The sequence below is a fragment of the Calypte anna genome, chromosome 13 (genome assembly GCF_003957555.1).
Source record: "Calypte anna isolate BGI_N300 chromosome 13, bCalAnn1_v1.p, whole genome shotgun sequence".
Classification (NCBI taxonomy): Eukaryota; Metazoa; Chordata; class Aves; order Apodiformes; family Trochilidae; genus Calypte; species Calypte anna.
Genome location: NC_044259.1, coordinates 14,095,163 through 14,120,628, shown reverse-complemented (window position 1 = coordinate 14,120,628; position 25,466 = coordinate 14,095,163). Strand labels below are relative to the sequence as shown.

The window sequence follows — 25,466 nt, the reverse complement described above, 5'->3', positions numbered from 1 at the left end:
TTCAGTGATTGCATTTCCTTGATCTGCCAATTTGCACATCAAAAGAAGCTATTTTGTTTAAATACTCTGTCTACCAATATTAACCTCACTGAATAGGTGAAAACCCCCCCCACATCAGTAAGGTTTAAAACTATTTGGGGGTTATCTTTAAGCCACTGTAACACTACTTGTGTCTGAAGGTACCTCAGGATCTATCACAGCATAATAACCACAGATGAAAGGCAGAGAAGATAAAAGGCAAAGAGAATGTTATTCATAAACTCTGGCTATCTAATGGGCCCCACTTCCAGTTCAGTCTCTTGAAAATGACTGGAGTACAGAATACAGGCTACAGATGGAGTGACTGCAGCACACATTTGGCTGCAAAACAACCAAGGCTCATCTGGGGTTTTTTCTTGATGAATGACTAATGGGAATGGGTTCACTTGTAGTTTTTAGGCCCAGTAACACCTTTGTTTTGTTTTGTTTTTTGTTGTTGTTGTTCTACTGTCTCTGTGAGATTCAGTTTTGCCCTTTTAACAAGTCAGCCACCTAACACAGTTTATTTATGTTTTAAGTCAGCACAAGTCTATCGAATATATGGCTGGAAAAAAACACAGGAAAACAGGAAATTTTTCCTAAATGATACAAACTAGCCCAATGTTCCCTTTGTCAGAGTGGCTTGAGGCAGGTGCCTCAGAAAAAAAGTGTATTAAAATTGTGCTATAAGCAAATTGTCAGGAATTTTCTATCTGCACAATATTGTCCTTTGAAAGCAAACTCAAAGCCACCTCCAGAACCAGAGAAATGCCCCAGAGCTGCACACAGGGCAAGCAGGAATGTTTCAGAGAAAACAGGAGCTCCTATAACCAAAGCACATATGGATTTTCAGTATGCCAGAAAGTGCTTAGGGATGCCAGTAGGCACCATGTGTTGAGACAGCAAGTGAACCAGAAAGCAAAGCATGCACAGCTACTCTCACAGGCAGACATCACAGCTGCATACAGCTTCCCATTAGGTCCTCTGATCTTTCCCAAATACAGGCTTAAGCCTTGAAATATTTAAGCCTTAAAAGCCTTTGTGTGATTAATTATGATAGCTGTAGGTATTTTTGCTATCTACATAGATGTCTAAGCCTTTGGGGACTTCATGGAATTATTAATTTCATTCCTCTCCTGTGGTAGGGATTCTGCAGCTCTGGTCAGGAGAGGTCAGCAGGAGAAAAAACTCCTCAGATTGTACTCTTGTCTGTTCCATACAGCAGCTGAAGTTTTGAATTCTGAAAAAGCCTGAGGAAAGAATTACTATTTTCCTGGTGTGGGAGCTTGTGTTTATGTGCACAAGTGTCATGTGTGAAGAAGAGAATCTTGCACACATGGAAATGAAAGTGTCCTGGTATTTTTTCACTCATGGAAAACTAATTTAAACACCCTGGGAGAAAATTTCCCTCACTGTACCAAAAAGACTTGCCTATAGAGAGAAAGAGATGTTGATGCCAACCTTAATCTTAAACCTCTCTGATGAAAGCCAATATACAGGGTAGTTCAAAAATCAACTTGGTGGATGGTGCCCTGCCAAGCTGGGAGAAAGCTCTGCAGTGTTTGCTACCACCTTACTTAACAGAGCAAACAGCAAATGGGGCCTTTTTCTTTTTAATTCAATGGCAACAGAATTGCTGCTTTAATTTCATCTCTGCCTTTTCCTTGTGCCTACCTACCTGGCTCTTCAGAGCTGGACATGGGATGGGGCAGCAGAGAGCCTGGCTTTGGGCAGGGTTGGAGTGCTGCCAGACAAACAGCTTCAAGAGCAGGAGAGGTGGCAACGTGCCCTCCTACTTCAGGTCTGTTTGAGGTTACTAAACCTGACATTAAAGGCCCCACAGAATGAGCAGGTTTAAACTGTGGCTTTCAGGATTTCTTCACATTTGTTATCACACTGTCAAAGGCATCAAAGCCTTTGGGTACAGATCAAAAACAGGATAGGAGAGCTTTTCAGGTGTGTTACCTGTTCACATACTGCCCTGAATCAAAGCATAACACTCTGAACTCGTGGTACGTACTGCTCACCAGCCTCCACACCTGCATGCTTTGCACTCCCTCATAGGAAATGCCAAGAATTGGGTGCTTCAATATTTCAGAGTCATTATTGCCAGGGTCCTGAGCATCACAGCAAGCTTCAGTGGTTTAACACTTGGGCATTTTTCCTGCCATATTTTATCCATCCGAGAACCTGCTGTTAGATAAAATGTAATTTGAAGTATGGTACTTCATTAGATGATTTTACAGTATTACAGCCACCCAAAAGCTTTGATGCAGAAGATAATTAGTAAGAAATTATGAGCAGATAAAGCATGGGTGGGCAGACAAGGCTAATGAGTCACTGTCAGCAGAACATGGGAACTGAAGGAGTTTGCTGTCATTAGCATCCTAAGTAGATTCTTACTGGGTTTGTTCCCCAGGTGTGAGAGGAAGACAGAAGACACAATCTCAGAGCCAGAAGCTGATTCTAGTCTCCTTGTGTGGTCTCAGGCAGTGTGCAGCATCATTGCTGAATCACAGGGCCCTGATTTCTGAAAACTTCAGGTTGTAAAAATCAGATCGACTCCAAAATAAGGGATGATTTAAATAGTTGGTTTTCTCCTTACTCTGAAAGATCCAGAAGAGTTTTTTGGTAAGGGTATTATTACCCATGTTAAGATGCTGAGCTTCATCACAGTTCTGATTTGAGCAAATTTTCAGGCTTCTGGCAGACTTTGTGATTCAGCTGGGGGTGGTGTTGAGCATGGTCATAAATTTAAACACATGTGTTGCCTCTGTGTCCCCCAAATGAACCCTGCAGCTTCTTTAATCTTCTCTATTGTTTCATCAAGAGAAGAGAAGAATCACTTAAAAGTAATTATTTAATGTTAAAGAGCCCAGGATGCCAGTCATAACCCACCACAACAGGCAGCACCAAGTTACAGCAAAATTCTGGTTTTTTCATTTGAGATAGATCTGCTTGTGGGTTTTCTTGTTTGTTTGTTTGTATTCTTCTATGTTGCTGAAGATTCTTTTTCTTTATAGAGTTTCAAGGCAGCTGTCTTGTATTTTGCTCAGGTTTTGTGCATTACCTGGTTCATAGAGATAAGGCAGAAGGTAATGAGGAGAAAACTAGGGTGTATCTTGAAACCAAAGGTACCATTAATTAAGCAGAGAATAGTCCAGAGGTAAGCCCTGTGGGTCCATTGTTTAAGGAACAAAAAATGTGATTCTATTGAAAAGGCAAAATTAGGAAAGAGTTAAGCCTTAGCTTTCTATTGAGATTTTCTTTCCAGCTAATCATGGATGCTATTAGTCTGTTCCTTTAATTCAGCAGAAGGTGGTTTTCATTGTATTTGAATAATTTCTCCTCTGATGCTTATACTGCCCTTACAATTTCTCTTGCAGTTCATCTGTATTCTGGTGCTGACATAACTTGCAGTTATTGTCTCTTGCATTCACAAAGTGGCCTTCCTGAGGAGGTAACGGGTTATCAGCTCCTGTAGTCATTTTTAATCATCGTGAAGAATCATATCTCTCTAATAAAGCAAATGATTAATTATCCTGCCCTTTTTATCCATGTAAAACCTGTCAGGGGTTAGTGGCTTTCAATTATGACCTTTCAAGATTTACTTTGGTAGAATCCAGAATACTGAAGAAAAACCACCATAGTACACTTTTCCTCTGTACAGACTATTATTATCTCCTCACTTATTATTCTATTTATTTACAAATAAAGACCAAATATCCTCAGTGGAACTTGTGAAAAAATAATAATAAATTCCATTAACCCAGTGCTGAAGAAATATTTGACATCAGAAGCTTAATGGGACTGGAAATACATTAGCCATTTGTCTGATTAAATAAGAGCCTTCATAAGCCTAAAATAAATGAAACACCAATATGAAATTAGGAATGTTTTTCATTTATAGAGAGTTCTGAAGCAAGATGCTTTTGTCTTTTCTTAATAGCTTCACTTCAGACTCAATTGTTATAAACTGCTGTGGAGATGTCATGAAACTGTAGAGCAGTGCAGAGAGCGAGGCAGAGCAGAGCCTGAGAAGCTGAATAAAGCAGCAGGGAACTTGACACAGAGAGAATGAAGCTCCTTTGTGGCAAGCCCTACTGCTGCCTTTTCCTAAAAAATCTGTAGGAAGGTTCAGCCCAGGAGCTGAGGCAGTACAAGAGCCAGAAGTGCTGAGCATCTCCCAAAACTCATGAAACTTGGGGTGGCCACAAATCCCTCCATAGCAAAACCCTTCTCTTCCTCATGCAAATCTCTATTTTTCATGGATGCATCAGGTAGCCCTGGTAGAATTCTCTTCTAGCTTATGCCTAGGGAAATAAATACATATGTGAGTCTTTCTGCTTTGGGACTTTGGAAATTTAAAAGTGACCTTTGAATCGCTTCCATCTGCCTTTTGTGTGTGCTCTGCTCCTTGAGATGTCCCTGCTGTAACACTGGACTTGACAAGTTCTTTAACCCACCCAGTGGGAATGTAGACTCTGCTTTTACACTGTGGTGTGAAAGATTTCCTCTACAGAGGGTACAACACAGCCCTTTTGACTTTGTACAGATACCAGAAGGATTGTGAGGGACACAAATCTCTTTCAGCAGTAATGAAATTTTGGTTGCTGTTACTATAACAAACTAAAATCATTTTGCATTTTTCTTAGGCCATTTGTTTTCCCAGAGGGGACTGTTCAGGCCATTAAAGCTCTTCGTATGTGAAGCAAGTGAATAAATAAAAAGAAAACAGGGAAAAGAAATTAATATTTACACTGTCAGCATTCAGAGCATGGTAGAAATATAGGTTTTCTATCTAAAACTCAAATAAGTAAAAAATAATGAACTTTCATATTGAGGAGGTATTCTTAGGGATAAAACCTGCCACCAGGCATGGGGATATGAGGATGCTTCCACCAGTCTTAAAATCTTCTGATGCAATTTTGACTTCAAGAGTAGTTGGTGGGAAGCCTCCTTCTCTGTGCAGCAGAGTTTGCAGGGATTGTTACCTTTAAAAAACACCAAAACCATTTCATGACAGAGGGAGGAGGAAGTTTGGAATTTGATTTTAGACTGAGATCTGGAAAAGATTTTTTCTCAAGTTTGCAACTTTTATTAATGGGGTGTATTGGTCACCTCCAATATGGAACACTTTTGTAATCACAATCCTTCCAAGAGCATAGATTTTCTTTTTATGGTTTCAAAAACCTAATTCACTTTCTCTCACTTTCTGAAGCTAACGTCTGTTAAACTACTTATATTCAAACCTTCCTATGAGTCATTAATGCCACATAAATTTTAGTTTAGATATTTACTGTAATTCTTTCACCTGCTGATACTTTTTTCCCCACCTGTATCTTGTAGGGAATGCAGTGTGGATGGAAGTGATCTCCTTTTTTGAGTTCTGCTTGGGGGTGGGAAATTAAAAATCCAGCAGACTTGGCAGCTGCAGGAAATTTTCAGGTCCTGCTTTTTTCTCCTCCCAAGCTTCAGTGCTCTCTCCCAGGCACCATCCTATTCATTGCTTGGCTGGCAGTGCAAGACCAAGTATGCTCTGAAATTGCTTCACTGAATATCTCTGCAATAGATCAGCAGGGAGCTCTGAGATGAGGAGTGTAGCCTGCATCTCCTCTAAGATTTACTGTGTCAAATTCAGGGCTCTATTCACATTTCTGTGAATATACAGGGATTTTTCTTGTCTACAGCACAAATAAAATAATCCTCTCTTTAATCCTGTCAATACCAGTCCTGCAAATAGCCAATAGAGGCTACTCACCCAGTGACCAAGGGCTTTCTCCTGTGCAATTGCACTCAGAAGCTTCCAGCTTGTATGCAATGGGACCAATTCAGCATGACAGAGAAGTACATTTCAGGGAAGTGGCACAGAACTGACATCCAGAGATGCTGGAATTCTCTGCCCAGCTCTGCCTTTTATTGTCTGTATTTCCTGACTTAAAACTGATAAACTTCTTGCTTCCATTTTCCAACAGGCTAAAGTGCAGCACCTGTAGTTTTATAAGTCCTTGAAGGATTACTAATGAAATTTAAAATCTTCCTAAGGTGCTAATAATGAGAGGCTGCATCAAACAGAACAAGGTAGCAGCTCTGATAGGTAACCAAAGTATGAAATCTCAGGTTAAGAAAGTCCCTGTAACTTACATATCCAAACATACAAGTAGGTACTCTGGGTGCAATTCATCTCATTCACAGAACTGTCAAAAAACAAGTCAGAGGAGTAGCTGGGGTTTAGATTCCTAACATGGGAATCTGGTGGCAAATGAGGTGGTTTCCCACCTCATATATTTGTCCTGACATTTCTACATAAACATCATTTCCCACCTGGTAATTGTCAATCATTGGAGAATCTTAGAATTTTTTAAACTCAAGTGGAAGTGTAAATGTGTTAGATTTAAGTGTTAGAAGTGCTTTCATTTCTCATTATAGTGTCTCAAATAGAGAATCTTACACTTCTGTGTTTTGTCTGTTTGTATTGTATAGGCTGTAAGGAAACGTGGAACAGAGTGTATCAAGAGATTGCATTCCCTCACACAAAATAAAAACCAAGCACTTCAGATTGCCTCAGCTATTAGAAAGAAATACTTAAGTTTGAAAGTGTGTTTTAGAAAAGGCAGTTCCCATTTGCAGCCTCTGCACAGAAAGCTGTGTGTATTGTCTTTCCATGTAAGAGATTTCTTGAAGCAGGTGTTTCAACCAGCCACCTTGAATGAAAGTTTGAATTGGACATAGTTATATATTCTAACTGCCTTTTAAACTTGATATCTGGTATTATAATTTTTTTTTTAAAGTATAAGCTTCAGTTACACAGAGGAATATGTAGAAGTTGGTGTAATCTATGTGTTTCACCAAGACCCTCCAGCCATAGCATATTGCTTACAAGCTACTACTTAAAATAAGAACAGCCTATCAATATGTTTTCCTAGATTTTTTAGCTAGTGAATATTGTAAGAAGTCTAAATGCCACGCTGCATTTGAAGGGCAAAATTTTGAAACATGAAATTAGAAAACTGAAAAGTATAAAATCATAATAATGTGTTTAATAAAATAATAAAAACATAAGAATGTTAATTAGGTTCATATCCTGAGTAACTGGGCAGGGCTAGCCACACATTCTTACAGCCTCTTGTAATCTGAGTTGCTTGGAACTAAAAGTTCAATTTGTATTAATGAGGGAATTCATTCTTTATGCTGTCCATCAAGATGATACAGTGTGAATTCATTGACAAGACTGCAGGTAGGAACATAATGAATTTAGGGGCTCTCAAAGGAGCAATCTGGCTTTTAGCTGAAACCCCTGCCATGATCCCATGGCTCCTGTTTGATGCCTGCTTTGCAAATCCAGTTTTGTAATGCCTGACCAAGCCCAGGCTCCTTTCCCCAGGGCTGGTGTGACCACATTCTCTTGCTGGAGTTGTGCCTGCTGGTTGGTACCAGCATCATTCCCTTTTACTTTATCAGTGTCTCTTCCATACATAGTGTAATGAGCAGCCCATCAGTAAAGGCAGATTATTCTTTTTAGTCTCCTTCTAATTTTTGGGCAATTTGTTGGCTTTAATCACAGGGATTTTCAGTGGTGCATTCAGTTTACCAACTGGTTTTGATGCATTTGATCAATTTGCAGAACAAATTCAGGAGTAAGCAAAAAGACATTTTTGGTGCTGGTTCATACCTATGGTATCAAAATCCTGATTCCTGTAGATGCAAGATTCTATTACTTGAGTTCAATAGAAGTATCTGGATATGTTCACATGATCTTCAGATATGTGGTTAATTACTTTAGGTTTTACAACCTGTAATACCCATAATACTGGCATGCTGAAACACAGCAGTACTTCCATAGCACTTCTCTTGCATTTTTCTTAGCTTTCAATTAATGTCTGTGCTAGAGACACCAGTGAGGGCAGTGGGCCAGTAGGAAACACAACACTTGAGAAAGGATCTCTGGTATTTCTGTCTCTTAGTGCTTCTTTCTCTCACAGGTTGCCAAGGGTAATAGTTGATTGGTATGTTTTTAGGTTGATTTTTTTTTTTTTTTTTACTGAAAGATGCTCATGGAGCCTTCTGCTCTTCATGTAACATTAAGTATTCCCTGGGGGCTGTTCCAGTAGGTGTTCTCTGCTAAAGATTTGCCTCAGGAGTCTGGGATTCCTACAAGAGCACGTATCTTTATTTCATAGTCATCACAGGCTATCACATTGGTTGAGGTTCAGTCACATTCTGCTTCATTATCTGTGCTACATTTGTTTCATTTCCCTGCCAGCCTTCTTATGCCAGATCTCCAGTGTAACTCCATTAAAGACTGTGTTGGTTTCAATCAGAACACAGATGGCTTCATGCCCTGTTCCCTCCCTTTCTGTTATGTACAAATTATGCCTTGAATACTTCTTTCAAATGTTACCAAAATGCTGGCTGCATTCTTGTCTTTCTAACAAAATGACAAACATTACATTTTTTTTTTACACTGGATTTGGACAATTCATGGTGCTAGAGGGGAAGCAACTGGACCTGGGTGTGTGGGCACAGCTTGAGATAACATTAATGGGCAGCAGTTGTTCCCTGAGGACTTTCTGTCTGTGCCCACTAAATTTGAGCCTGTGCTGTGCTTTGCATGTTCTCAAGGTATGGCCTAGGACAGTGGGTAAAAGACACACTTCATCTCAAAGGAGTCTTGAAGCTTTTAAATGTTGGATAATGTAACTCTAAATTACATGTGTGATCTCTCTAATGAAACAGCTTGTAGTTGATTTTCTTGGAGGGGGCAAAAGCTGCCATTCTGAAAGACCATGTGGTCAGCTGCAGGTTTCTCCATTTCTGATTTCAAATATAGAAAACTGTGGGATCATTTCAGGCAGTCTAATGAGATAAGTTATATGGCAAATCTACATGTAAGACTATAGCACTGGACAAATTTAACAAGCTTTTGAAGCTATATGCATTATCTTTATAGATGTTAGTAGTTATGTGATGCTTTAAAGATTTCTTCTTCCAACATTGCTTGTGTATATGTTCTGTATGAATGCACATTTTCATCTTTACATTAATTTGCAGGAACTGGTAAGTGAAGCATGCAACAAATCCACTATTCTTTATTAGCTAATTATCTGGTTGTGAGTCCCAGCATTCAGCAATTCAAGCAAATAATGTAGATGTGAATTATTCATTATATGAGAACTGCTGTAATGGGTAAGAATGAAAGATTCTGGCTATTCCATCTCCTCTTTATGATAGCACCATCAAGCATGAGTGACAAAGGCACTGGAACCATAGCAGCATGCAGAGAGAGGGTCATTGACCCAAACTGTCCCTAATGTTTGGCTTCCATTATGTCTTCTGGAACACAGTATGAGCTGTAGTATGTAATACCAAGCTATTATTTTTACCATGGTGGTGAGAATGTTTATGTCTGCTGTTGGTTTATTTCCATTTGTTTCTTTTTTCTTTTTGCATTTTTTTTCTCAAATGTGTCTGCAGTAAAGTAGAAGTATTTTAATCCTTCGAGTGACAAAAGCTGCTGTTCAGATAAGCCTTGAGTTTTCCTACCTTCCTCTTGGTCCTATCTTAGGAATCATTAAACAAAACTCATTTAAAAGTGGAAAGTGAAATCCTGACCCCAAAGAAACCAAAGCTTCCACTGGGCTATAACAATTACTAGTTGTAATAGATAGAGACATTTTTATGGCATTTTTAAGGCTGCCAGCAAGTTCCATCAGAGGAAGCTGAGGGTAAACAGCATTTTACAGGATCAGCACTGCAGCTCTGACACTTTGGGATTTCAAGCACAGTGACAATTAAGTTGCAGTTGTTTTTTTTTCACTGTAAAACCATGACACTCCACTGCAATGCCCATCACTCTCCCATATTTGTAGTCATGAGGCTGATGAGCTTCCCCTCAGGGAGTTTGCTTTGTCAGGCTGCAAGTAAATAGCAAGGGTCAGTAAAGCCCTTCCAGCCATGGCCTTTGGCTTCTCCTGTATTGTTAAAACCAAGTGATCTGGAAATCCACCTGAAAATGTAGTTAAGTGATATGTCATTTAGACACATTCCCAAGTTACCAGAAGCAGGAGATGCTGAATTCATCCCCCAGCCTGATAGACTGCTAAATTCATTAGCAAAGAGATAACTTCAAGGAGGAGCTCCTGTGACAATCCACTGAAAGGAAGCAGGAAGGATCATCTCAAACCATGGCAATGACACTTTCACACCTTCTGGTCTCAAGTGTGTGCCAAGCCCTTAAAAAAATATCTATCTGTATATTAATAGTGTCCCACCATCCACCCTCAGCAGCTACTGAGAGCCAGTAGTAAAGGCTACACACACTTGAATGGCAACATCCCACGTAGATCCTTCCATGTTTAAGGAGCCTATTACACCTAATAAATATCTTGAGTGCTATTGACTGTTCAGCTCACATTAAAAAGCTCGATATAGTAGCCTTCCTTTAAAGAAAAAAACAAATCATGAAGATTTGTGAGCCATTTAAAGACCTACAGGGCATGAAATTGATACTGTGTGAGGAAGAGAGAAAGGAATTCCCTCATTAGATCTTGCATGTTAGTACCTAGGCTGGTGTCATAATTTAATCTGAATTTTTGTGGTATATCCTCACAGCTCATTTATACCAGAGATGGACATGCAATAATACATTAAGATGCTGATATTTCTTTTAATCATTATTTTTTTCATGTCATCCCTTTTTTAGTCCACACATGTACTGTGTACAACAGAGCAAGGGATGATGCTGCAAGGGGCTGAATTAAATACCCTGAGCTAAAACACTAACTCCCTGCTTCCAGTAATGGCTCTCAAGCTTTATGAACACCATTATGTTTTCACTCTGTTGCTGATGAACTTAAGGATACTGAACACTAAGACTGCCTGTGTGGTGACAGTAGTAGATAATGTGACAGTTCTTTCCAAGGCTTGTGACAGAGTCGATTGAAGCTTAAGTGCTGCTTGGGCTTACTAGTTTGTACAGCTGCTCACTACCTCATTTTCTCAGTAAATAAAGTTATTTTAATGCCCAAAGTGCTGAAGAAGGGTGAAATCACAGAACATGAAGCTCTGGCTTAGCTTTTTCTCTCCTGCACACCAAGCATATTCAGGTTATCTGCAGCCTTTGGTCTGACGTGACTTAGAGGAGAGGAAAATTTTGACCTAGGCTTTCTGGCAGCAGCTCTGTCCTGGAGAGTAGTACTATGAAATCAGCTGGAAAAATGGTCTTACCCAAATTGTAAATGCAAATTCAGTCATTATGTCAGACAAACACATTTTGTCTGAAAGGATTTCAATGTCTGACTATGTTAAAATCAAGCTAAACTCATTTTCCAGTTCAGTGTCAGCCCAAGTAACCAGAAGGCGATTAGGAGGTACAAAAGACGATTACATCTTTTGAGATCAAAACTGAATGAAATTAATTCAGTTAGATTTACCATGGTAGTGCCTGCTAATATCCTCTCTCTTTCCCACATTCCATCCCCAAACCACCATTAACATCATTTCTTGCTTTTCACATTATTTGTGTCTTAACTTTGGGGCAATGCCTCCAGATACCTCTAGAGATAGATCAGTTACCTCTGGAAAATATAATATATATTCCTTGAAGAGGAGTAAAACCCAGTTTCCAATTCTCTTGTTACTTTGTGTTTGAATTAATCAACATGGTCGTTTTTTATTTGGACTCTATGTTTTTATCTTTGTTCTAATAAAAAGTAACATGTACATCAGGAACCTTGAATAATTCAGTATTACTGCCTAACTCAGGAAGCTAACTATTTTTCAAGGCATTTCTTGCCTCAGTGTTCCTGAAATAAAGCAATTCTCTTATGCACAGTTGTTCCTCTGTTGTAGAAGTGGATTTTAGCTACCATGCTGAGCACAAAGCTACAGAATTTCTGTTGTATTGCCTGAAGCAGCCTTGGCTCCTTTTCTGTGGGAAAAGGACAAAACAACATTTTACTTATTCTAGACAGCGACTCAAGTATCCACAAGGAACTCTTAAAATTTTAATTCTTCATAAAGGATCTTCTTTCAGAATTTTTTTAGCTAAGTATTGGCAAGAGAAATAGCATTTTTTCTCTGTCAGATGCTATCTTCATCAATGTTTAATTTTTTGAGAAACATAAAGCATTTTAATTAAATGGTGAATTCATTTAAACTCCTCTAAAAGTAGTTTTTGTTGCTAAAAAGTTATCACCATTTCCTTATCAAAAGACACAAGAAAATGGTCTGGAATGCATTATGGCTAGAGTTTTAGCATTTACCAGAGAATTAAAATAAGACAGCTGCAAAGTCTGTTGATTTAGCAGCAGCTCTGTAGAGGTGTAGATCTTTCTACACTGTAGATCTTTCTTTTTGTTAAAAATTAAAATATCAGGGTCTGAAAACCAAGTGAGGAATTGTGGACTGTATGAGTTACAAGTTGATCATCACTTTCCACACTTCTGTAGCAACTTAAGTGTGGCAAGGAAGAACCCTGCAGAGATAACTCAATATATTTGGTTTTTATGTCTGTATGTATTGTTCTCCATTGTCCTGCACTGTATCTCTTGTCCTGTTTTCATTGCTATCATGGCACTAGACCATTCTAAATTACAATTCTAATGCTCTTCCTTCTGACCACTTTCTGTCTCCCAGCCCATTTGACAATCTGCTTTTTCCACTTCTGATGTTAGCTGCTTATTTTACCCTTGTATTTCAATCTATGCAGGAAAGTCACCAATCTTGTTCTGTTTAGAAACGCCCAGTATCAAAATTTCTGTATTTGGCAAAATTCCAGCATTTGCTGGTCAATTCCAGAAGAGTGGAGTTAATTTTTACAAAATTATTTTGTAGTTTATGAATATTCATCTTTACTTGTTTCACAATAGAGATTCTCTCTTGCACTGTGGAGTGAGGAACATTTTAAGTTATTTCCCCATTTTCACAGAACTTTGTCTTCTAAAGTCATGCTAGAAGAAGGAATTTTCTTTGTTCTATTTATATTTATTATACTTTAGAACCAGCCAGGACAGGCGTTTGTCCTTCCATTTATTTCCCTTTTAAGCCTCCTCCAGATATCAATTATATGACTAATCGAATATCCATGGAGGAGTTTTATCTTTTCCTGCTTTGATAATTCCTCTCAAAAGCAATGAAAATTCCATTAAGCTACAATCTGTTGGGCTCCCCAGCCCCCAGCCAATTTACACGTGATGTGTTTTGTGTTGTACAGATTTCTGGATTCTGTACAAACCACGTGTGGCAGAAGCAGAACTCATTGTGTAGGGTCATGTCCTTTTGCCATCTCTCATGTTTAAAATCCCTATAACTTATGATTTATTTTGACAATAAATTCTTTACCTGGGAAGTTACAAATCTGTGATTTTTCTACTTCATTTCTATCCAGAATGCTGCACATCTCACCAGGTTCTCCGCTGTGGTATCAGGCTGACAGGGACTGCTTCCACGTGATAGGACTGAAACCTCTCTCTTTTCAGAACAAAATTAGTCTTTGAAAAGTTTTTTTATATTTGTGTTTGTTTTGCTCACTGCACACCAAAAGGAATGTGATATGGAAACAAATCTTCCTCCATTGAAGTAGAAAATAAAGTGTTTTGCCCATGTTTCCATGGAGACAATCAGACTCCCAGCAATGGAAATGGAACACCTCTTACCTCCACAGAATTTAGCTGTTTTAAATTCATTACAATATGAGTCCTTCAGAGGGGCCCTGTGCTTGTGTTCTGTGGTGCCTTCTGAGAGTCTCAGAGTATTTTTGTAGCCAGGGTAACTATTGCTATCCCCCTTTTAAATGCTGAAAAAGAGAGGGAAGGGCAGAGCAACTCATTGATCCCAAGTCACCAATAATGAATAAATGAAGGACAAGATGACAGTGTAAGGGTGACCTTTCTTTCCTGCCCCATTTCCTTCCCAGCCACAGCAAGTATCAGTAGCTCCTCCCTGGCACAGTGTCAAAGAATGCCACCCATGTTGTACCTTATTGATTAAGCATAAAATGAGCTCCTCTATTTTATAGCTGGTAATGACTGGGACAAAATTCTGTTTCTCTCATCCTAGCAAATAAGTAAAGGAACTGAATGGAAAAGTAGAGTTTTTCTCATTTCCAGGGCTGAATGTCTTATCTAGTTTAACATTTAAATATGAGTATGTAAAGATAGACAGAGTGCCTGGCTGGGAATTGCAGGAGCTGTAACAACATTGACATTTAGTCTGTCGACAAACAGAGCAAGCTCGTCAGCCTCTCAGAGCATTTGTATCCAGAATTTCTCTTGCTTGCCTTGCTTTCTGCAATGCTGGGGTAGAAAAGATATGTAATTATGCATACTGAAATGCTGGTTAGTAAAAGCAGCAGTTTGGGCCTCATTCTTTACTACTTGCTGATGGAATAGTACCTGAATGGAACATCAGACCACAGGATCACCTAGTGGGAATGCTTGGGATGCAGGGAAGCTCGGTGGCACTGATGCCAGGTGACAGACAGTACATTGAACCCAGGGCAGGGCTCCCTGCCTGCACCTTGGTTGAACCTTTGCCTTGCAGGCAAGGGAGTTGTTGGTGAAAAGGGCACCTGGTGGTAGCTGAAAACCAAAGCAAGTACATAGCTGTATTTAACAGCTTCTTTTTTCCAGTGTAGAGAAATATTTGAGATACATTAGCAGTATTGCAATATAAGTCTAATAATTCTTTGTCAGAAATTAAGCCAGGGCCTCCTCTTCTGTGACTCTTGTCCAAAGGAGGCAACCAGGCTGGTGAAGGGACTCGAGCACAGATCCTATGAGGAGAGGCTGAGGGAGCTGGGGGTGTTCAGCCTGGAGAAGAGGAGGCTCAGGGGAGACCTCATCACTCTCTACAACTCCCTGAAAGGAGGTTGGAGCCGGGGGGGGGTTGGGCTCTTTTCCCAGGCAAGACAAGAGGGCACGGTCTTAAGTTGTGCCAGGGGAAGTTTAGGTTGGATATTAGAAAGAATTTCTTTATGGAGAGGGTGATCAGCCATTGGAATGGGCTGCCCAGGGAAGTAGTGGATTCTCCGTGTCTGGAGATATTTCAAAAAGAGACTGGATGTGGCACTCAGTGCCATGGGCTGGGAACCACGGGGGGAGTGGATCAAGGGTTGGACTTGATGATCTCTGAGGTCCCTTCCAACCCAGCCAATTCTATGATTCTATGATATGATTCTTCATGTTCTTGTACATGTCTCTTCACTAGTTGCTAGCCAAGTGCTTCCACTGAAGGCTGCTTACAAGTATTATCTTTTTCTTTTTTCTTGCACTTACTTTCAATGCCTCAGATATTTGTGTATTTATATATTTGGAACACTCTAGTTCTTACCCTTTGCTTTGGAAAGTCAACCTGTAGAGTCCTCTAAGACATCTTTTGCCTTGGATGGCCCTCAGCAATGTCAGAAACAATTATCAATTATAAGAAATCATTTTTTAAAGTGTCTGCAAAAATTAAAATAGATGTTTCCATGTACAATTCCAGCATCTTCAGCCTCTCAAATCTTTGGTTGCTCCAGAATAAAACTATGCAAAAATGCCATGCAGTGATGAAATAAATGCTGACAGTTTGAGATGTTACTGTTTAACTGCCCTGAGAAATTCCATTTACTGAAAATAATTCACATACATGTTTGAAACATTCAAGCCTATGGTAATTAATTTTCAACTGAATTTATTTCTGGATGTGATTTGCTCTGAGTAATTATTCAGAAAGAGCATGCAAGAGAGAGACTTAAATATCTGAGCTTGTTAATTGAAGACATGTTCTCCTCTAGATTTGGGGGGGGGGCTAATACCAATTTTCTCCCCAATGAAGCAGAATGATTTATACCAAGATTTGTAGAAGAAGAATAAAAAACATTGGTAATTATTTGCAGTTTGGGGTAGGGGAGGAAGGTGTTGGGGGCTGGGGGCTTGTAATCTGTTATTCAATACCATTTCTTAAAAACAATTATTAATTACTCCTCCCCATCCAGAGGGCTAAACTTAGCTCCAGAGTAGATGTAATAGTCTTAAACTCACTGTGGCTCTTTACCAACCTGTAAAGAAAATAAATTAAAAAAAACAAACAAAAAACCACACACAAAAAACCCCACCACCAAAATAAAAAAACTGAAAACCTGGGTAAAGTGCATAGGCAGAAACCTCCTGAAGGAAATAGAAACCTGAAAGTCAATCACAATATTACTTGGGTGTTTTGGGTGTGCAGGGGTGATGGGGTACTCTCATTGCACTTGGATTAAACTACACTGACAGTCTCATCTCAGTGCATGGATAGGCTGGAGTTTACCTCTGGAGCATTGAAAACAGTGGTGATCTCACAGAGAAGCAGAGCAGTGTTCACCTGAGTGCTTTTGAATTAATTTATGGCCAAGTTCACCTTAAGGAAAAAAAAAAGCATAAATTCATTATCTACTTTAAAGCTGAATAGAAGTTCCCCACTATGTAGTGGGGAAGTCTCTGAATTTCTTTACTTTTGAACTACTAAAATGTTAAAACCAGAACTGGTTTTAGCCACCATGCGTTCAAAACATGCCCCTTTTCCTTGAAAAATCAAGGGCAGTATGTGTAGAGGTCTTGATTAGTACTTGGTTAAACTGGCTGCATGGCTTCTTACATGTTTACTGTATGGTTTGCATGAAACTATCTAGTGAAATCCCTCCAAGTCATAGAATCATAGAATTGGCTGGGTTGGAAGGGACCTCAGAGATCATCGAGTCCAACCCTTGAACCACCGTTGCAGTTGCTAGACCATGGCACTGAGTGCCACATCCAGTCTCTGTTTAAATATCTCCAGGGATGGAGAATCCACTACTTCCCTGGGCAGCCCATTCCAATGTCTGATCACCCTCTCCATAAAGAAATTCTTTCTAATATCCAACCTAAACCTCCCTCGGCACAACTTAAGACCATGCTCTCTTGTCTTGTTGAAAGTCATCTGGGAAAAGAGCCCAACCCCCCCTGGCTCCAACCTCCTTTCAGGGAGTTGTAGAGAGTGATGAGGTCGCCCCTGAGCCGCCTCTACTGAGTCACTACTGAGCTGCTTTGATACCCACTTTCCTTTTAAGTGGAGATGTTTGAGATGTTGCCTCTTAGATCTGAAGTTTGGCAGGAGTGGCCATGGGTGGGGAGGAAGCCAGGTGAGGGTTCCAGCCCTGCTGGTCCTCACAGCTTTCCCACCCCTGGTAGAGCCAGGAGCTGGGCTTGCCCTGTGGCCCCCACATACTTGTGGGGTATTTCTGGGATTGAGCAATACATTGTAATATTGAAATGCAGACCTACAATGTAATGCATCATTTAATTGAGAAGCTTTGTGTTATTATCAATCTCTTTTGACTCAAAATATGCACTAAGCTATCTGCATCAAAGACTCCAGGTCTCATTTTTCAGCTCCCGATACTTTTCTCAACAGATGTTCTTTCCTCATATAGTCAGAATGGTTCCAAGGGGGTTGCATAAAAACAACTGCTCTTGATATTTCATTATGCAGAAGTATTTTTGTCATTGAGTGATCATAGTACTTATTGTCAGGCAATTTTGGAAACAAAACCCCCAATATTTACATAATGCAATTTCTTTTTGATTGTGTAGTTTGGTTCAGCTCCACTAAACAGCTATGAGTTTGAAATTACTCTCTTCCCCCAAACGAATGGTCATAAAACCAGAATCAAGCTCATAAATCTTGCTGTGAACTAGTTGTACAGTTTCTGCAGGATTACACATCCCTTACTGCAAGACATTTAAAGTATTTATTTGTTATCACCCTTTTAAAGTCAAATGTGTGAAAAATAAATGTAATGTACTCTGTTGTGATTAACACAGTGACCCAGGGCTGCAGCATACAGAGCAACAATCTTAAAGAGCAAATCCTCCCTGCCCTGCCATTCTCTGGATTCTGGAGTCATAACTCTTCTTTTATAGTGGTAATATATTAAAACATGAAATGTAAGAGAAAAAACATATTAAACACTGCTGTTGGGTGTTGTTAGCCCAACACTGATTTATTTATATTGGAAACTCCCAGCCTCTGGAGGGTGGTAGAGGGAGGGGAGAGGGAAAGCTACACAATTCAAGAGCAAGGTTTTCTGATCTGCTTTGTAGAGCTGGGAGGCAAAGGGATTTGGGATGCAACTGGTGTTTGCAGTTATTTTGGTATTGGAAGGAGATGTCTGCACCCCATTAGGAGGTTGTTAATGGTCTGATGCAATCCCTGGTGTTTATTGGTTGCCAGTTATTACAGCATCTCTGAGATAATCACAGATATATAGTTTTAAGAGGGAATTTAGGTTGCTAGGCATTATAAAAGCATGAGTGAAGCAAAGGAATGCAGGTCTTTTGTCTCTTAATGTCAGCAATTCTGATTCTACCCCTCTACTTTGGATGAATGCTGCCTAGCAAAGGTTTTGGATCACTGGGATCATATGAAAGCCTTTCCCCTTTGCAGTGCAGTCAGCTGACCTGTAGAGCACAATTTTCCAGAAAAAATGCTGTGGCCAATGAAGCAGAAACTTCAGTCCACCCAAGCACTTTGTAATTTGAGCTCTACCTGGCAGGAAGAGACTTCAGAGCTCAGGGTACCAGGGCAGCTGGCCAGAAAACAGATGGCAACAGCAGAAACATCTCAGTGCTACCAAGATAAGAAGCCAGAAATTCTAATTTTTCCCAGGAGTAAAAACTCCTGCATATTATTATACTGAGAGATGTGCAGTGCCATATTTCCCTTTGTTTGAACCAGCTGTCTCCTGGGATGAACACTTCCCATTGGAGACCAAGTGTGCAGGGATTTGAAAAACATGGGAAAAGCTCAGGACAGGAGACTGTGAAGCTTGGGCTCAGGCAAAGATAGGCAGGGTGAGCAAAGTGGGTTTTCAGCAAAGGATTTATGTTCATGTGAGTCCTTCAATTCCAGGACTGGCTGGACACAAATCTCCTCCAAAAATTTTGGTCCAGTCCTTGGCCACTGTCAGGTCAGATTCATTAACGGGGTCAATTTCACCTTCAATCTCAGTTAAAAAAAAAAAAAAAAAAAAAAAAAAAAAAAAAAGAAAGAAAAATGTTCTCATATTAAAGCCATGCTTAAGATCGTTTTGTTATTACTGTGCTGAAATACCTGAGAAAATATAGAATCACAGAATCATAGAATTGGCTGGGTTGGAAGGGACCTCAGAGATCATCAAGTCCAACCCTTGAACCACCGTTGCGGTTGCTAGACCATGGCACTGAGTGCCACATCCAGGCTCTTTTTAAATATCTCCAGACACCACGGAGAATCCACTACTTCCCTGGGCAGCCCATTCCAATGCTTGATCAGTCTCTCCATAAAGAAATTCTTTCTGATATTTAACCTAAACTTCCCCTGGCACAACTTAAGATCCTGCCCTCTTGTCTTGTTGAAAGTCATTTGGCAAAAGAGACCAACGTCCACTATTCAATATAGAAAAGGGATGGCTGTAGTTTTTCTTTCCAGCTGATAAAAAAAGTCAGTGTTTTTGGGTTTTTTTTCTCACTCCTCTTGCCAATTTATTTATTTGTACTTTTGGCTGTTCATTTGCAAAGATTGGTGCTTTAAGGACAAAAAGAACTGTGGTGACAAATATGGTTGTTATGTTTCATCTTATTCCCAAGGGTCTTTTCTGCTGCAGACGATGAGCATCTGCTTCAAGTCATATAGAAATCTGATTAACAAAGCATGGTCTTTGATTAGCATATTTCAGAAATTGTTTCTTATTAGGAGCTGTCCTTAGGGCTTGTGTTGCTTAGCAGTAGAACAACCATATAAACTTATTTAACATGTTGAGGAACTTTGCAGTAATATAAATTCCCACTTTGACCTTTTGTGTTCTGATGGATCATTCATTTTGCTGAAGTAGGGGAAAAAAGGTCAAGAAATAATAGTTCTGGGGATCTTTGCTGTCTTCTGACAAAGGCCACAGTTTTAGGCTTTTTTAATAAACTTCCTTCTTCTGTATGTAGGGACTGTTTGTAATGAATAACAAATAGTATTTCTAAAGTATGTTCTACTTAAGGATCTTTATGAGTTCTACCATGAATGAAACAATCTGATACACGAGTTGGGAAAAGCTTTATTTATTACCATTCTTAGTATTTATTAGTATTTCTCTTTTCAGATTTTACACAAGGCACTGAGGTAGAGAGAAGCTGAAGCCCAATTTAAAAGGAAACAAAAGACCAGGATTTCCAACCACATCTTTTCTGATTCTCTTGCTTCAAAATGATGACCATTCAGTAATATTTTTCTTTCTCCATATATGGTTTTTAAATTACAAAATAACTGAAGTTGTGTTTCTTTTAACAATAATGCATGGCATGATGTTCTTTGAGAACAGAAGTGCGTGCATTTTTTTTGCCTTAGAAGACCTAAGATGTGACTGAAGTGTGGATATAATTCTTCAGGTAGACTAAATTTTACTGTGAAAAAACCAAAAATATTGAAACTCTTCATTACATCATACAGATCAAGTTGTCCTAAATCTTTCTTCTCTTATTCATGCCAAACTAGTATGGATTTCAAAGCTAAACCCACATCCCCACTTGGGCAGGCTCTGGCTGATAAAATACTATGAGCACAAGGCCAGAGAGTGCTCCCCAGGAGCCAAACAACATTGGCAACTCTTAGCCCTGGGCTCTTAGCCAATTTACATGTTGTTGATGCAGCAGTTTGCATCAAGGATGTGTCAGCATCAAAAGCAAGCAATGTGCATGTGCTCCAGTGAAAGAGAAAGGCCAGCTGCAAGCCAGCAAAAGTTCTGGTTGTTCAAGTTTTTTGTGTGGGGATGACCTTTGAATTTCATCTGCTCACTGAACATAATCTGATGACCCTTCACGCTCCAAGTGGTGCTTACTTATTAAAGGCTTTGCAGAAGGAGGGTATCTCACTCTGGTTTGCAGTTTAAGAATATCTAGGTAGACACATAGGGAAGGAAATTGTGGGTTGTTATTTCAATCCCTGTCAAATATCTGCCTCAGTCTTAAGCTTGGTCTCCAGTGAGAGGGAAGTAAGAGGATTAAGACTGTAAGTCTCACCCGCTGTGTTCTGCCAGTATAAAGAGCAGGGGATGGGCTACTTCTTGTGTGCCAGTTAGTCTGACTTAGAAAAAACACCAAAATGCAACAGCAAAACACTCCTGAGAAGCCTTCTCAGACTTTGATCTTTTCAGTGGGACAGACCCTGGCCCCAAAACCACCTTAGGTGTTTTCCTAATGGCAACTCATTGGATGGTGATTCCTTGTTCTTCACAGGGGAGGAAGCAGATGGTCACTTCACCTTCCCTATCAGTTTTAACAGCTTTAAAAGAAAAAGCTTTTAACATTTTTGTCCCTTGATTACCCCATTAATTTCACCAAAGGCATTCCCATAAATAGGGATCCACTGGTGAGGCTCAGTTGCTCATCACAAACAATGTCCAGGGTGTTGATGTGGTGTGAGTTGTAGCTCTGGAGGTGTGAACCAACAGAGAGCAGCTGCAGCACTGCAGGAAAGCAGAAGGATCCTCTGCTTCTTGGAAGTAGATTTACCATCATAGTAAGAAAAATGGTACATAGCATACTGAAACTTCTCACACTTAGCCTTAAAACTTTCTCTGATCATTGAGTAAAAAAAGGAAACTCAGTTATTACTACAGTTGCAATAAGTGCTTTATTACAGTCCCCAAAAATGAAACCTAGGAGTTGCCAATTTCCAGAAGTGGCCCATTATGTGGGGAAGGAGGGCAGAGGGAAAATGGGATTTGAGAAGATATTGATGAGGAACAGAAAGTCTTAATTCATGACAAAATACTATCCAAAAAAGAGTGGTTTTTGAAATCTTGATCCAAGGTGAAATTTCTGTGTGTGGTTTTGAATTCACTTCTTCTGAAGTATTCACGTAACTTTTGTTTTTTAATATTTTTAATTCATTTGGGCAGATAAATCTTATTGCTGATCCTTCAGTAAGAGAATGAATTTAGCTAGATAGCCTCTTGAATGGGACTTGATTGCAGAAAAGTATTTATAAGCAATTTTCCCAGGTGGAATCAGTACTCTAACAGGAGTTCTATCCAGCACAGCACTGTATTGCTCCTCAGTTTTTATTTCAAAGATTACCAGATTACCACTCATTTAAGGAATATAGAAATCTGGCAGGTGCAGGCAGGACAAATGCTGTCTGTCACTGCTGAGGTTCTGTGGGGACCAGGAGCTGCTCCAGTGCCTAAAGCAGCAGCATCCTCCTGGCTCTCTGAAGGAGCAGCTTCTGTCTCCATTGAGTTCAGACCCTCTCACTCCCTCTGGGTGTTAAACAGGATGATCCCCTCAAAAATCCTAATTTTACCACATCAAGCCTCTGATACATGCTTAATTCATATCTTCATTTATTTGAGGAGAGGGGAAAGGTCTGTGCAGTTACAGTAAAACTTAGTGTAACCTTCCATGTGCTAAATGCTTCCTGAAGTGTTAGGAGGCATTTTTGTGGAGAGAGGTCAAAATGATGGGGCTCCTCAGATTCATTTCTCCTTTCTGCATCTGTTGCATCTCAGGAAAATGGTCAATGCCAAGCCAAATTGGGACCTTTTCAGGACCCTCCTATTAGAATACTGGCAGGGTATCACTGTGCTGTTGCCATCTCCAAGTACTTTTTCCACCTAAGCAGGACGTGTGTGAGAGCTTGTTTGTTGATCCTCGTGTCCTGGATAAATGCCAGTTTTGGTAATTACTTTCTCTGTGCAGATCTTGAAGTCCCTTTGCATCATCTTTAGGGTACAGCAGCAGTACCCTTCACTCGTCCGGGCCCACTGGGCTGCTGCCTTACAGAGCTCTGTTACAGAGAAGAACTGAAGGTTCATTTCTGGGCACTGTGTCCCTGTCTGTCCCCAGAGCCCGTTAGGCTCCTGTTAAGCTGCTGGAGAAAAAGGGCAAAGCAGCAATGCTCCCTCCCCAGGGAACCAAAGCCTCAGACCAAAACAGAGATTTTACCACCAGGAGGGTGAACACTGGGTAGGAACAGGAGAATAAAGAGGCTTTAGAGGAAGAACATTCCCTGAGGGGCATCAGCAGGGACGGCTGCTTGGGCATATTCCCTCTGAGACAGCAACTCATCATTCTCTCTAATTCCACTTCCAACAACACTGCTGGTGATTTAAGTTGTTGTATTAAAGCCCAGGATTACTTTATTGTTATTACTGCTCCTCCTACTCGAGCATTTGATTTACAGGAGACACTTATCTGGAAAAATAAAGATAATTTCTACAAAATAATATGGCTAATATACAGCATCTGTGAAATTCATTTTATTAATACATTGCAAAACGTCTGATATTAGACAGCTTCTAAAATACCAGTAATTTTGTTACCTATGTGTGTATTTTATTCCACCATAACTTCTCTATGAAATAAACAGCACGTTATAGGTTGTTATAGCAGAAATTCATCCCCAAGTTTCATGTCTAATATCAACGTGAATGTTAAGTTCAACTCAGAGCACTCTGTAATAACCAGAGTCTTTAAAACCTTCATCTGTCTTTCTACTTAAACAGGTCTATTGAACACCCTGCCTGAAAACAACAGTGTAAAGTGTCAAAGTAGAATACACTATTTATATAGCATTTATTATAGGAGCATTCATTCTAACTATAAGTCATCTGTCAGCAAGAGATAACTGTATATGCCTTTCTCACTTTCTTTTTTAATGTGCTTGGTTTTTTATAGCCCTTGATGCATCCAAAGATCCCTGTTTGAAGGTGAAGTGCAGCCCACACAAAGTGTGTGTTACTCACGACTATGAAACTGCTGTCTGTGTGAGCCGCAAGCAGCTGGTGCACAGGTAAGGAAACTGTTGGTTAAGGACTTGTGTCTTCATAGATATCCAGTATAATCAGAAGAATTAATATGAGAAAAGTCCAAAATAAACATTTATAAACATATTTTTAAAACATTTCCTTAAAGTTTAATTTGTGCTTTTTTTTTTTCCCAAAAAACCATTTCGTAAGCTTTGTAATTTAGAACTGGAGCTGTGCCAGAAAGATGAGATGGAACAGGGTGTACCATGTGTGTGTTTTCTCCTCCCAGTAACTGTGCATATTTTAAAATCTGAAAACCCATAATATAAATAGAAAACATTGTGTCAGAGACATCTACAGTTCCAATAACTTAATTAGATGCAATTAGAAAGAGATTGATAAAGTGTTTTGGTTTTCTTAATATATCAAACCTCTGCTTAAATTTGGTAAAGAACTGAAAAGTGTTGGAGCTTTGCAGAGCATCTCCCTGGGGGAGTCACATAATTACAGAAAGCTCCAGATGTTCCTGTTGAATAGCTGAATTAAGAGCAAATGCAATAGTTAATATGTTAAAAGCTTTGGCCGAGATGTTCAAATTAGGCCACAAAATTTCACTGAGTGAAGACATGAATAAACAAAGCAAACCTGCTGAGCACAGGTTGATGTATGCTCTGAATAATCAAGAATGAAGAAATTTATAAACAGATTTGGAGAAACAAATGAATGTGTCACTATTTCAGAAGAAGACCAGGAGACCCAGCAAGGAAACTGGTCTTGAGGATCAAACTACATTCAGGATGATCTGATTCCCATGTGCCAGTGCTACATCTCATCTCACAGCTGCCTGGCTGAGGAGACTAATCCAGTTTAAAAAAAAAAAAAATGCCTTTGATTTATAATACAAAGTTAATGGCGTAATGTACATGAGGCAGTATGTTTAATCTTCAGTTTTCAGGATGGACTGAACCCTGGAAGGTTGTTAGGAGTATTGCTCTGTGCAGTGCTTACCTTCTAATGACATTTTTGGCATTATGTAGCTTACATTTTCTAGTCAGGATGGATCTAAAGCACTTGCATTATAAAGTAGTCTTTATGATATACAGGCACAAATGTTGAGCCAAACGCTTTCTGAGCTATTTCCAGTATTTAATGTCCCCAAAGTGGCTAAAATGATACAGAATAATGGTATAGAGGAGGAGCTGAACATCCTGGGGGTTTGAGGGGTTTTTTTCAGAAACCAGGCTGTGTTTCATGTGATCTCTCTGTGATTCCTCCAGTGCCTGCAGCTATTTCAGCTAACCTTTGAGGTGCACTGTGACAAGGGAGGTGAATGGAAAAGTATTGAAAACTTACTTTGAAAATTCTCCAAACAATTTCCAACAAGTTTTGTAATGCTGAAAGAACTACTGCTGATGTCTGATAGTGGCACATATGTCCCCAAAGTGTTTTTATTCTCAAAATATCCAGAGGGCAGGCATGTCAATGAGGGAAGTAACTAGGCCAGATTCTCTGCTGATTTGAATCAGTGGAATAACACTACTAAAGATTTTCATCTGTAGTCCTCAAACATCCTTGTCTTTTTTTTTTTTTTTTTTTTATTAATACTGCTGTACATCTGACTTCAGTCATATTTAAGGCCATGTTATTCATGAGTAAATTCATTACAAGAGGTGGA

At 39.6% G+C, this 25,466-nt stretch overlaps 1 protein-coding gene across 2 annotated transcripts in view; it reads left to right on the top strand.

Moving 5' to 3' along the window:
• SPOCK1 (SPARC (osteonectin), cwcv and kazal like domains proteoglycan 1) overlaps window positions 1-25,466 on the top strand; it is a 247,878-nt gene that overhangs the window by 119,881 nt on the left and 102,531 nt on the right. For both annotated transcript variants that reach the window (XM_030459232.1, XM_030459231.1), the window contains exon 4: window positions 23,721-23,835. In XM_030459232.1, coding sequence (XP_030315092.1) covers window positions 23,721-23,835 — 115 coding nt within the window. The remainder of the gene's footprint in view (window positions 1-23,720; window positions 23,836-25,466) is intronic.